This window comes from Panthera onca, chromosome E1 (genome assembly GCF_046562875.1).
Source record: "Panthera onca isolate mPanOnc1 chromosome E1, mPanOnc1 haplotype 2, whole genome shotgun sequence".
In the NCBI taxonomy this organism is placed as follows: domain Eukaryota; kingdom Metazoa; phylum Chordata; class Mammalia; order Carnivora; family Felidae; genus Panthera; species Panthera onca.
Genome location: NC_138352.1, coordinates 30,471,006 through 30,484,222, shown reverse-complemented (window position 1 = coordinate 30,484,222; position 13,217 = coordinate 30,471,006). Strand labels below are relative to the sequence as shown.

Genomic DNA, 13,217 nt, shown 5'->3' with positions numbered 1-13,217 from the left:
TATACTAGCACCAGACAGGCAGATAGACCAGTGGAACAGAGAGTACAAACACATATGATCACCTGTTTTATGACAAAAGTGACAGTGAAGAACAGAGAGGAAAGAATGATCTTTTAAATAAAAGGTGCTGGGTCACTGGGATATCAATATTGAAAAAAATTCATCTTGACTATTCTCACACGATCACACACACACAAAAGTTCTTGATGGGCTGAAATGTGAATTTAGATAGACTGTATATCTAAATGTGAAAAATGAAACAATAAAGTTTTTAAGGGAAAATGAAGGACCCTGGGGTAGACAAATATTTTTTTCAACAGGACACAAAACACACTAATGTAAAGGAAATAACTGATAGACAGATCTTCATTAAACTTAAGAACTTCTGTTTATCAAAAGACACCATTAAGGGAATAGAGGCAAGACAGAGTGAGAAGAGATATTTGCAACACAAATATCTGACAAAAGATTATCAGAATATGTATAAGATTCCTATAGATCAATAAGGAAAATGCATGTAAGCTAACAGAAAGACGTTTCACAAGAGATTATCCAATGGCTAGTAATCAAATGAAAAGGCACTCATTAGACTTCAGAGAAAGGCAAATTAGAACCACCATATAATACCACCACACAACTACCAGAATGGTTAAATGAAAAAAAACAAAACAAAACAAAACAAAACCCAATACCAAGTGTTGACACTGATTGGGAGCAACTAGAACTCTACTGGTGAGATACTGCTGGTAAGAATGTAAGTCAGTACAACCCCTTTAGGAAACCATTTGGGAGCATCAACTCAAGTTGAGCATAAACTGAATAGTCACCAATGGAATACTCTACAGCAGTGAAAATAACCTACAACAAGGTGACTGCATTTCAAAAAACACAGTGTTGGGTGAAAGACTAGGAACAAACCAGATCGTATTGTATAATTCCAGTTATACAAAGTTGAAAACAGGCAAACTAATCTATGCTATTGAAAGTTAGGAGAGTGTTACCCTTGGGGGTAAGGTAATGAATGACCGGAGGGAGTGATAAAGGGTATTTCTGGGCTGTTAGTCATACTCTGTTTCTTGAAATGGGTGTTAGTGACATGGATTTGGTTTAATTTGAAAATTCACTAATCTGAATTTGTCCATTTTATTGTGTAATTCAAAAAAGTTTATATAAAAAAATAATCGCAAGTTTCTGCAACACACGAATATATAAATATTCTATACGTTAATAATAATATTTTGGAGAGAGAAAAAAAAAACAAAAATTTTAAAACTGCATTGGTTAGCATTGGAAGTAATGAGGGCAACCATCCCTTTACTCTGAAAATTGTTTACTAAAAGGAAAATATTAAGTAGTTTTCTTGTCTTCCCTATATAAATTGAATTTCAGGATCACCAAATAGTTCTAGTTGATGTGGGAAGAATAATAGAATCATAAAAACACAACTTGGCAAGCCATTATACAATAATTAATTCAGGCCATGACCATCAATGGATGAAACTACTAGAAGAAAGTTTGGTAGAAAACTTTACAATTAGACTGACACCACCTGAGCCCACCAGTCAATCTTAATGTCCCCAGGAATACTGGGTCCTCAGACATATGTCCCTCTGAGTGTGATACCACAGGAAGATTATAGGAGCCCTAGACTCTGTGCTCCTAACAAGCTCCCAAGTGATGCCCACGCTGCTGGTCCTCAGACCACATTTTGAGTAGCAAGTCTTTAAAATACTTTGGCAAAAGAAACAAAAAGGGGGAAGTGAGATAAATCCAGGAAGTATGTCACAACCCCCCGAAAGTTTTAGAGTGTGTTTGCCAAAACAGTTAAACCTGAATTTAATGAAGTCATTGCCACCAACATCCAGGTTTTGGGAAATTCAGGGGATAGAAGACAAACTGCACCAAAAGGAGGAAACACACAAACCCTGAATGAAGCTGTTCTATAAGAAAAGTGACCAAGATCTGCAGTAAAGGAAAGACTTCAAAAAGACACACAAACCAAAAAATTGGCAAGGGGGCCACTCTAGACTAAGAGAGGCACAACAACCAAATGTAATGTGGACCTCGTTTGGATCTTGACTTGAACAAACTTATTGTTAATAAAAAGATAAACAGAGACAGGAAGATTTGAATGTGGACTGGGCATTAGATAATACCTCAAAATTATTTTTAACTTTGTTAGGTGATTAAAAAAACATTGTGGCTATGTGAGAAAATAACCACACAGCTCAGAAACCTGCACTGAAGTACTTAGGGGTGAAACAACACAATGGTTTTTTGGGTTTGCCTTAAAATAATGTTTCGGAAACATTAAAGTGCTAGTGAATCACCCAAGTTTCTTATTAAAATACAGATTCTGATTCAGTGGATCAGGAGTGGGACTGAGAGCCTCGTCTAATGAGATCCTCAGTGATGCCAGACTGCTGGTCACAACACCAAGTTTGAGCAGCACAGCTTTCAAGGAAACCAAAAGGGATAGTGAAATAATGCAGCCAGTGTGACGGTCTATCTGGGCGATGGTATATTGAGTTTGTGACTGTTATTTCCTCTGCTTTTGTACATGCTTCAAATTTTGTTCAAAAGTCACCTTCCAGAGGCTCAAGTAGGTGGCACAATGTGAGAGGGCAGTGTTCAAGCTCTCATTTCTCAATTCCCAGGCCCTCTCCCTGAACCCGCACAAAGCAGCCATCTGTAGTTTATTTCGTTCCCTTTATACCTCGGCCTTGCCCAGAATGATTTGTGGCAACTCATAAAAGTATACAATGCATTAAGATAAAACTAATTTTGGGGCGCCTGGGTGGCTCAGTCGGTTAAGCGTCCGACTTCGGCTCAGGTCATGATCTCACAGTTCGTGGGTTCGAGCCCCGCGTCGGGCTCTGTGCTGACAGCTCAGAGTCTGGAGCCTGTTTCAGATTCTGTGTCTCCCTCTCTCTCTGCCCCTCCCCTGTTCATGCTCTCTCTCTGTCTCAAAAATAAATAAACATTAAAAAAAAATTAAAAAAAATAAAAATAAAATGATTTGTTGAAAAACTGTATAAATGGATAAACTTCCTTGAAGCCAAAGTAAGGATGAAGATGATAAGCTATATTACTCACAGTGTCCACAAAATCAGAGGGAAAACCTTATCCCGGGGAAGCAGAAAAAAAACAAAACAAAAAATTTCCCTGAGGATTCTCTTCATGAGACCACTGAATGAATGGGGGCAGAGCGGGGTTAAAAAAACAACAGCAGCAGTGAATGAACAAACCTACATCCCAAGTTACCCACAGCTGTTATTCGTGTGCTCCCTGCCATCACCCAAAGTACAATGCATAAAACACGACCAGACCGCAAGCTGTTCCCTGTCTGGGGGCCATGGATCACTTTGAGAATGGGATGAGAGCATCAGAGCCTTCCCCACCCACCCAGCTGTATCTATGCCCAAGTCTTAGCTCTGCTCTACTCCGAGGTGATCTCCTGCCTTGCCATCTTCACCATTCAACTCCTCCAAGAGGCCTTCCTGACCTCCAGACCCCTATCTGGGCCCTCTGTACCCCTGCAAACCTTCAATCACAAACTGAAACTCTCCTGCTTATCTCCTTGTTTATTTATTGCCTGTGACTCTTTCTCCCACCACCGGTGAGCCCCTCTGAGGGCAAAGACTGGGCGTCAGCCTTGTTCATCATGTCATCCCAGGGCCTGGTAGGTGGCCTACACCTAGTGCGTGCTAGATGAGTGAACAGGGCTCACAGGCACCTCTGTAGCCAACCCATGGATCCTCAAGGGTTCTAGATCAAGACCCTACGTGGGGAATAGGGAGCACTGTTCTCTGTGAATACAGGAGGATTGGGCTCAGGCTCCTTGGCTCATTTTACACCAAGCCCTGTGTTTGTTGGTCAGGCAGGTTAGGGTAAGCAAACTGAGTAGGAGAGAATTAAAAAGTAAGAACGAGCAGCTTCTTCTTGCAAGGAGTGATTAGGAGGCTTTCTTTCCCGTTTTACCGTGTAACTGATAGACATGGTTTGAAACCCCTGAGGTAAGTCCAGTCTCCTCACCTGGGCATCTGCGGCATCTCCCTGCCCAGCCCAGTGCCCCTTCTGCCAGGTCTGCTCTCCAGCCGCTTCAAGCTCCTCTACACCTCACTCCCTGAACACCATCCCCATACCTCCCACCTCTGGGCCTTTGCACAAGCAGTTCCCTCTGCCCGCATGCCTTCCTTGCTCTCACCTCTGCCCCGTCTTTGGGGACCTGCTCAGGCACTAATCCAGATCCTCAGCCAGAGTAACTCACTGGTCCCTGAGCCTCCACCACATCCCACAGTGTCTCTGTCTGGCTCTAAGTTCTGTCTAGGTCAGAGTGATCTGTGATTAAGTCTGTCTCCCCCCAAAATGTGACCTAATCTGAGTCATCCATGACAACCCCCTAACCACAAAGCCCGGTTCAGCACAGGGCCGGCCCCAGAAGAGGTGTCCTGGAACTGTCAGAGTAGGTCAGAGATTCCTGTTCCCCACCCCACCCCTGTCCCCATTTTTGCTGTTTTCAACTGAGGGATCGTGGAGCAAGAACCCTGAGGGGTGGGAAAGGGGAGGAGACCAATCACAGCTACCCTCCCGGAGCACCTGATTCCTTCCAGGCACCACACTGGGTGCTGAGGCTCAGAGAAGTTGAATTATTTGCTTGTGGCCCATCAGCAGATTGAATACTTGTGTCTAGGGCCCAGGTCTGCCTAATTCCAAAAGCTTTAGTAAAAGCTGGAGGCACTGAGGGGTTGTTAAACAGACAAGAGGGTCACAAATGGTCCCAGAAGCTGGGCACAGCTCCCAGCTGTGCCAGCAGCTCACTGAGCCTGGGCAGAGCTCTGGGTTAGATAGTTGGTAATGAGGTCAGCGAGAACCTCCTGTGCAGGCACAGTGGCACGAGAACGTGTGTGGAGGGCAGCACCATATTCACTGAGCTTTCCCAGTTACCAGCACCCACCCTGAGAGCTGGCTGGTGCCTAGGATCTGCCAGCCGTAGGCCACCTTGCTAGAGCAGACTCCCTCCAGGCCCCTGGCATTTTACTTTTGCTTGGGCTGTCCCTAGATCAGGCAACTGCTTCCTTTCCTACTGAAACAGAAAAAATAGCATGGGTCCCAGAGGGAGACGGTCCTGTGTTCAAATCTTGCTTTGCCACCGAGTTACTTAAGGACCTTGGGCTTGTCACCTCACCTGCTTCCCCATCTGTGATAGAGGGCTGTGCTGTGCAGAGCAAATAGGGCAATGCCTGCCCAGTGTCTGACACACCGGAGACCCAGTGTGGGCGCTGACGTCAGCGTAAAGCCACAAGGGAGGGCCTGTCATGCTCCCTCTGACAGCCTTACCCTCCATCTCAAGCCCCTCTTGTGTGCTGTCAGACATGAGAGCCCAGCCAAACCAGTGTCTGTCACCACACTACCCACAAGGCTGCCTCCCCTGAGCTGTCTCCAGCCACATAGGCCTTCTGAGTCAGAATAAGACCCTCCCTCCATCCTGTCAGCCAGCATCGCTTCCCCCTCAACCATCTATCTTCCCCCAACACACTGGGCATTTTAAATACACATTCTCACGCCACTAGTCTCTGTTTAGCAAACTCAGGCCCAGGGGGAATGATTTGCCCAAATTTATACTAGGAGCTGGCTGTAGAACTGGGACTAGAGTCAGGTGTCCTGACCCGCCACTCAGGACACCCAGAAGGGCCTTGGGGAAGCTCTTGCCTCAGAGCCGCCTGCAAGGTGCCTGTCCCACAGAGGAGCTCATTTTCAACCCACCCACCCACACCAGTCTTTCACACAGGAGCCTCATCGTCTCGCCTTTCTCCAGGACTCCACCTCCCAACGTGCAAGTCTCACTGTTGCCACCCTGCTCAAGATCTGCTGTGGCTTCCCGTTCCCCTCTGGGTGAGGTCTAAGCTCCCTTAGCCTGGTACTCTGGCCCTCCACACTGCCCACCAGCACCCTGGACCTCTCCAGCCTGACTGCCCCACATGCCCCCCATATATACCCTATAAGCCGACCTCCCAGCCAACGTTGGAGACATCTGGTTCCCAAGTGGCCTACAGTCCACACCTGGCTTGTCCACAAACACCGCACTTCGCAGATGTTTTTCCTCTGCTTGCAATGCCCTTTACCCATCCCCCACGCGGGAGACCTGAAGGAATCCTCAATGGATCTGCTGGCTGGGGCTAGAGGTTTCTCTGTGTGTGAGTGCAGCCGACTTTCTCTTCACACAGGGGACCCAGGACAGGGATTGGTACACGCTCACCCCCAGGGCTCAGCATGTTCTGGCTAGGGGTAGGGGGTGCAGGATAGACAATGTCAGAGCAGAGAGCCTTCTGCTCTCACTCAAGCCTTGCCCTGCATCTTCCTGAACAGACTCCTCACACTCCCCATCTTTGTCCATACTGTTTCTACACAGAAACACCCCCCGCCTCACTCCAGCACTCTATACTTGCCAAAGACCTCCTCCATCCTCAGGGCCACATTGGACACCGCGGTCCCCCATCCCTAACAACCAAGGTTTGTCATTATGTAATTGCACACAAATATAGGGGTGTTCCTGGGGCAGAACCAGGACTGACACCTTCCCAACCCCCCACAAGGGCCCAGCAGGGCCACAGGCCTCAGCCTGAAGTTGGTGCGACAGCACAGCGGGCCCTAGACTTCTGGCTCCTTCTTCACCATTGTAAGGTGACCCAGGGAAGAGAAGTTAAGTGGCTGGGGTCACAGAATGGCTCAAGTGTAAAAACTAACCTGGGGATAGCAGGCTGCATGGTAGCAGGATGAGATGGGGCTAGGGGTGTGGGTATGGGTAGCTCCAGCATCACAGTGTGTCTGTGTATCTGTTCCTGACTAGAAAACTCTTTGATAACTGATATTATCTCATCTGCTCCCACAGATGAGAAGTGGACACCACTGTGGGTGGCTTGGGAAGGGTGGAAGGTCAGGGTCAGGCCAGGAACAGTCTGGATTCTCTCCAGCCTAGAGAGGCCCAGCCTGGACCTGGAGTCATAGTCTGAGGGGTCCCTCCCACCTTCGCTGCATCTCCTCGTCAATTTCTCAGACTCTCCCCAGCCCTTAAGACTCAGCACCAGTCTCACCTCCTCCAGGAAGCTCTTCAGGATTGGTCCATCCCTCCATCCCACCTCACAGCTCAGAGCAGAACTGTCACAGCTTTATTTCTCCCACTCAGACTGGAGCCACTGGGGCCTTGCTCTTACACCCTTTCCTTAGCTTAGCCAAGCTGAGGGCTCAGTGACCTCATTGCAAGCCTGCTCCATCTTGCTCTCTGCTGTCCATTGGCCTGGAGACTGTCTAGGCCCCAGAAGGGCTTTGATAAATGTCTCCTGGATTGACATTACTGAAAAAGGTGCTGGGGCAATGGCTGGTCATGCCTTAGGCCACAGGAAACAGAGACTAGCAGGAGCCCCAAATGATGCCAGGGTTAGCATCCCAGGCCATGGGGTAGTCTAGAATTTGGGAGGCAGGACAGAGGCCTGAGCTTGAGCCCCATTTCTACTGGTACTTGCTTGTAACCCCCGACAGTCACTGCACCTCTCTGGGACCCGGTCACCTCCTCCATTTTGAGAGGAGGGAGGACCAGAGTCTAGTCTAAGCATCTTTTTCAGACGTACTTGGTGATGGGGCATCAAAGCCATATGCCATAAAAAGTGTGAGATTTTCTCCGCACTATGTGACTGAAAATAAAGAGAAGTCTAAACTGTAAAATAAGGAAAAGGAAGTTCAACAAAGTTTCGACCTTTTCATAATGACTATTTTGAACACCAAATATGAAAATGTGTCCAAAAATGTACGCTTTGCTGGTGCCCTACATGTTTGGCCTGCCTCCTGATGACCTGGCCCCCGGCTAGATGCTAATTTTGAGCTCCCTCCAACAACGGATTCAGCTTTCTCAGACACTGTCTAGTACTCACTTGCTTGCCCCTGCCCATCCTTCAGGGAGAACTCAGGCTCCCAAGAGCCTTGAAACTGTATCTGCCTGATGTCCATCTCATTCTTCTGTCAAGTTTCTGCCCAATGCAGGAGACCCCTGGGGAAGCTTGTCCAGATCACTAGGCTGGACCACCCTGGCTTGATCTGAGCGGCCTCCAGGGGCTCACTGACCATGTTGAATCTCAACCGAGGCCATCTGGGCAGTTGCCGGCTCATGGCTTGGCTTGCCCCAAGTGGTTTCCATGGTCTCCTAGAAATGGGACCCCCAATCCGGGAGAAAAGGAAGTGGCCCCCTCTGTCCACACACAGGTTCTCATACCGGCCCTAACATCAGAAACAGGAAGCAGACTCTCCCAGTACATTCGCCTTCTGCCACACAGACACCTGCCCCCGTCTCTCCTCCATGCTCACCTTCTCACAGGGCCCTCACCCTCCTCAGCTGAACCCATCTGTGATGGAAGAGGGTGCTCTACTGGGCAGGATGGGCATCATCAACCTCCATGCTCAGAACAAACTCACACAGACCCAGGGACCCACCCGTAAGGGGTGCTGTAGAGAGAAAGCCCAGGGCAGGGAGGGGAGGCTGGCTGGAGGAGGAACAGGGCGGCAGAGCTCTGAAATCTGAAGACACAGGCTGTTGGCACCGTCAATAGCCTCAGAAGCCCTTCTGAGCAAGGCTGGGGATCCAGCAAGCAAGAGTACCTCCCTGAGGGATTCCCCACTTTCTCTGACTTCTGGCTCTGAGTGAGCCCCATTTAGACACACAGGCTGTGCTGAGGGCACAGCAGTCTCTCAGGGCAGGGGGTGAGGCTGACTTACTGGTCATGTAGAGCAGAGTGTGGAAGAGCCACATCCTAGCTGGAGCAGAGGCAGCAGTGTGGACCTCGGCCTATTCAGCTTCCCCTCTTCAGCTTGGGTAGCCAGAAGGCGGAGTCAGAGACACACAAAAGCAAGGACCCACAAGCAGATAAGCACTTTAAAGTAGACATGGAGGTTCCCACTTGTACACAGCTAGCTGTGTGGCTTCCTCAGCAGTTGTGGGCTGGGTTCTGGAAGCTTAGAGACATTCGTCAGCCCTGCTCCATCAGGCACGCTTCTGTGAACGATGAGCCCGAGGTTTGGCCTAGGAACATAGTTCTGGATATCCTCGTCAACAGATGTTTGAGTGTAGGAGTATTAACCTGGCCGTTGTTTACCATTCATGTGTGAGAGTCCCAGTCCCCTCCCCTGTCCTAGTACCTACCACCAGATGCCTCAGCCCAACACCCAGCCTATGGTCCTTGGTGGTGTTTGCCTCAGCAGAGAGAATGAGGTCCCCTTCCCACTGCAAGTGCTCCCACAGCTAGAAACTGGGCTCTTGCACCTGGCTCCCACACTCAAGGCCCTGAGACTATGGAGGGCCTGGTAAGTTGAAAGACCCAATGCACTGACTGAAAACACTGGCTCAGTGAATTCAGCTTTGGCTACATTCTCTTTAAAACCTGACTACAGTACCATACTGTGGGGAGTAATTTAAAAGAGCTCTGAGGTGGGGTGCCTGGGTGGCTCAGTCGGTTAAGCATCTGACTCTCAGTTTCAGCTCAGGTCATGATCTCACGGTTTCGTGAGTTCGAGCCCCACATCAGGCTGTGCACTGATGGTGTGGAGCCTGCTTGGGATTCTCTATCTCTCTCTCTTTCCCTCTCTCTCTCTCTGCCCCTCCCCTAGTCACACTATCTCTGCGTCTCTCAAAATAAACTTTAAAAGAAATAATAAAATAAAATAAAATAAAACAAAACAAAATAAAACAGCTCTAAGGTACCAGGACAACAGATGAGGTAAAATTCCATAAGTCTTACCAGCATACCTCTGATCCAATCCAGCACCCCAACTGCCAATAGTCTGCAACCATATTTAAAAGCTAACTTCACAATTTGTCAGTTTTCCATGTGTGAGCACGTCTGTCGCTTAAGGAAGTGTCGCCTGCACCCCTACTTCCCAGATTGTTGGAAGTGCAGAGCATTGTCCAGCAGAACTATGATGTTCTAGATCTGCATTGTCCAACACAGCAGTCAAGAGCCACATGTGGCTACTAAGCCCTTGAAATGTTGCCAGTGCAACTGAGGAGCTGAATTTTTAATTTAATTTTAATTAAGTTACATTCAAAAAGGCAGGACATTCTGTCTCTCACATGTTTGCATCCCCGGGAAGAGCACTCGAGTGTTAATGTTAAGTGTTAAGGCAGACAAGGGTGTTGGCTTAATGACTATATAGATGAAAATCAATTTTATTTTGTTTCTCACACTGAAAGCTTACTTGGCCAAAGTCTTGTGGAGATCAATGACACTTAAAACATTTTTGCATTGTCTGCTTTGGTCTGACAAAATACCTATAACCTAATGCAATAGTTCCCCGATGCTATATGGTTGCTTGAACAGAGATTACAATGTATTCATTATTTGGCCTGCTAAAAAAGAAAAAGAAACAACAAAAAAAATGAAATTCTAGGTCTGATGCTCTGCCTGCCAGATCACAATGAAAACCATCCAAATTGGCTTAACCTTGTCACAGGTCAGAGGCCTGGCTGGTCTTCCTACCACTCCAGGGTTCAGTAACTCTCCCCCTATTCCACACTTGTTTGGAGTGCCAGGGGCACATGGCAGAGCCAGGAGAGGCTCCTCTCCCCACCGCTGGCCCAGAGCGGGGAGAGAGAGTAGCCCCAGGCCACGGAGTAGATCAGCGGTAGGGACAGGTTGGAACCCAGGACTGCAGCTTGCTCAAGATTTCTAAGAGCAGGACTTCATGTCTGGAGTGTAAACTTCAGGACACCTCAGGAGGCGAAGCCAAGGTGATGACCGGAGGAGGGTGGACAGGGCGCAGGGCCACTTCTGCATCTTTGGAGACTCCTAGAATGCAGACTCATCCTGCATCCCTCAAAGATGTTATTTATCCAAGCTTGGTGGTGTCAGCATGGCAGACTCCTAATCATGAGCACACAAAGGCCCTTCAAGCCCATTTGACAGTAACTGCTGTCCCCACACATAAAAACTTAAGATCCCAAACAAAGAGCCAGACTGTGCTGTACAATGCTTCCACTCACACAGCCTCATACAGGCTTTAGACAAATGTTAAGGGACCAACTTGAGGGACATTCCACAACATAACTGGACAGAACTCTTCAAAAACATATCATAAGACAAAGGTTAAGAAATTGTTCCAGGTTAAAGAAGACTAAGGAGAGGACACAAAATGCAGTGTGATCCTGGATTGGATCCCAGAGTAGGAAAAAAAAAAGAAAATGCTTTAAAAAACCTTATTGGGATAATTGGCAAAATTGAAACATGAACTAAAGATTAGATATCACTGTACTGACCAGATAAAATAATGTATTTCCTGAATTTGATAACTATATCATGGTCATATGAGAGATTATCCTTATTCTTAGGAAATGTATACTAAAATATTTAGGGGTAAAGGGGCAGGATGTATGCAAATAATTCTCAAATAGTTTATGCTTTAGAGGTGGGGAGCTATGGAGTGGGGGGAAGGTGGAAGGCACAGAGAGAGAGGGGAGAAGGGAAAGAAGGAATGATAAAATATGGCAAAATATTCTTTGTCCTACCCTCGAAACTTTTCTGTAATTTTGGAATAATTTCAAAATAAAGTCTTAAAAGTTAAGAGAATAGAGAAGATCTGTTCAGCAAGAGGTAAAAAAACTAACTGCTCTGCCTTGAGAGCGAGTCAAAAGCTCCTGATGTCTGCACTCACCAGTGGATGCGGGGCTGTTCCTCATAGCCTCTAGGCACAGGTTTCTAACTACCCATTGGCCTTCTTGAGTTCTGGGAAGCTAGGAAGAGGGAATTTGGAAGTGAGGACTTATTAAGACAGGACTGCAGTAGAGGACAGAGCTGGCAAAGGGAGCTAGGGGAAGTCTGAAGAGCAGTAGGAATCACTACCATTTGAGTGCTAAGGAGGGAGTGCCAGACTCAATGCCAAGGGCCTTCCATGCAAGGCCCTCAGCTTATCCTAACAGCCACCCTACTTGGCTATCCTGATTTCCCAAATGAGGATGATGGATCGGAGAGGTTAAGTGACTTGCCCAAGGCCATATGGCTAGTAAGTGGAGAGGTGGGACTCAAGACAGGTGTATGTCCTCCAGAGCCAGGACTCTGAACCACTACAACCCTATTACCCTCACATCCATTGGTCTAAATCCTTCCCAGTTTGTGAGCTTTTAAAAGCAGAGACCTCATTTCACAAACATTTCACAAACCTGGGTTTTTTGCATTACTGGGTGTCATGGACTAAATTGTGTACCACCCACCTCCCAGCTGCCAAATTCACATGTTGAAGCCATACGCCCCAATGTGAGTAAGTACATTCGAGATAGAGCCTAAAGATCCTAAAGGAGATAATTAAGGCCATAAAGATAGGGCTTCAATCAATAGGCTTAGTGGCCTTAGAAAAGGAAGAGAGATCTCTCTCTCCACGTGCATGTACCAAGGAAAGGCCATGTGAAGACACCATGTCTGTCTACAAGCCGAGAAGAGACCTCACCAGATCCTGACCTATGCTAGCATCCTGATCTTGGCTTTTCAGCCTCTAGACTGTGAGAAAATAAATTTCTGTTGTTTAAGCCACTCAGTCTATGATATTTTGTTATGGCAGCCCAACCTAATACAGTGGACTACCTCCTAAAAAAACCAAAACACTGAATGGTGTGGGTGTGTGTGTGTGTGTGTGTGTGTGTGTGTGTGTGTGTGTTGGGGAAGGTGGGCTTAATGGGGAGGGAGCATGGAGGAGGATCCTCTTGGTTTTCCCTGAGGGGTTGGTTTACAGACCAAGGGTCCAAGGACTTGGGCCTCTTGCTCGCCTCTACCTCCTTCCTGTTCAACTTAGGTTCCTAATGGTCTTTGGAAAACTAGAGCAAAGATCCTAGAACACAACATTAGCACTACAAGGAAACCAGGAGACAATCCCAGTTGAGCCCTTCATCTGACAGACAGAGAAACTGATATCCAGAGAGGTGAAGGGATTTGTTCAGTCTTTTCCAGTTTGTATAGGAGACAAAATGAGTCCCCAGGGCTTCAGGCCCAGCCTCTGGCACTCTATTTGACCCTCCCCAAAAGACACCCTACTTGAGCTAAAAGTGCTGCCTACTGCTCATAGGCCCTCTAATCCTTGCCAATGACAAGAGGGGATGTGTCACACAGGTAAACACACAACACCCAGGAAGGGACAGAAAGGTCATGTCTCCTCTCCTGCCTTCACTAACTAACCTACACCAGTCA

General features: G+C 47.5%; 1 protein-coding gene across 8 annotated transcripts in view; it reads right to left on the bottom strand.

Moving 5' to 3' along the window:
- ITGAE (integrin subunit alpha E) overlaps nt 1-9,198 on the bottom strand; it is a 75,316-nt gene extending 66,118 nt beyond the window's left edge. For 3 of the 8 annotated variants that reach the window (XR_013552066.2, XR_013552065.2, XM_078437599.2), the window contains exon 1: nt 8,767-9,193. Coding sequence is in view for 6 of the 8 variants with exons in the window: in XM_078437599.2 (XP_078293725.1) it covers nt 8,767-8,800 (34 nt within the window). In the remaining 2 variants the exon portion in view is untranslated. Of the gene's footprint in view, nt 1-8,766 lie in introns of all 8 variants that reach the window. The other 5 variants (XM_078437604.2, XM_078437603.2, XM_078437602.2 and 2 more) reach the window with 5 other exon arrangements.
- Between the last annotated feature and the right edge of the window lie 4,019 nt (nt 9,199-13,217).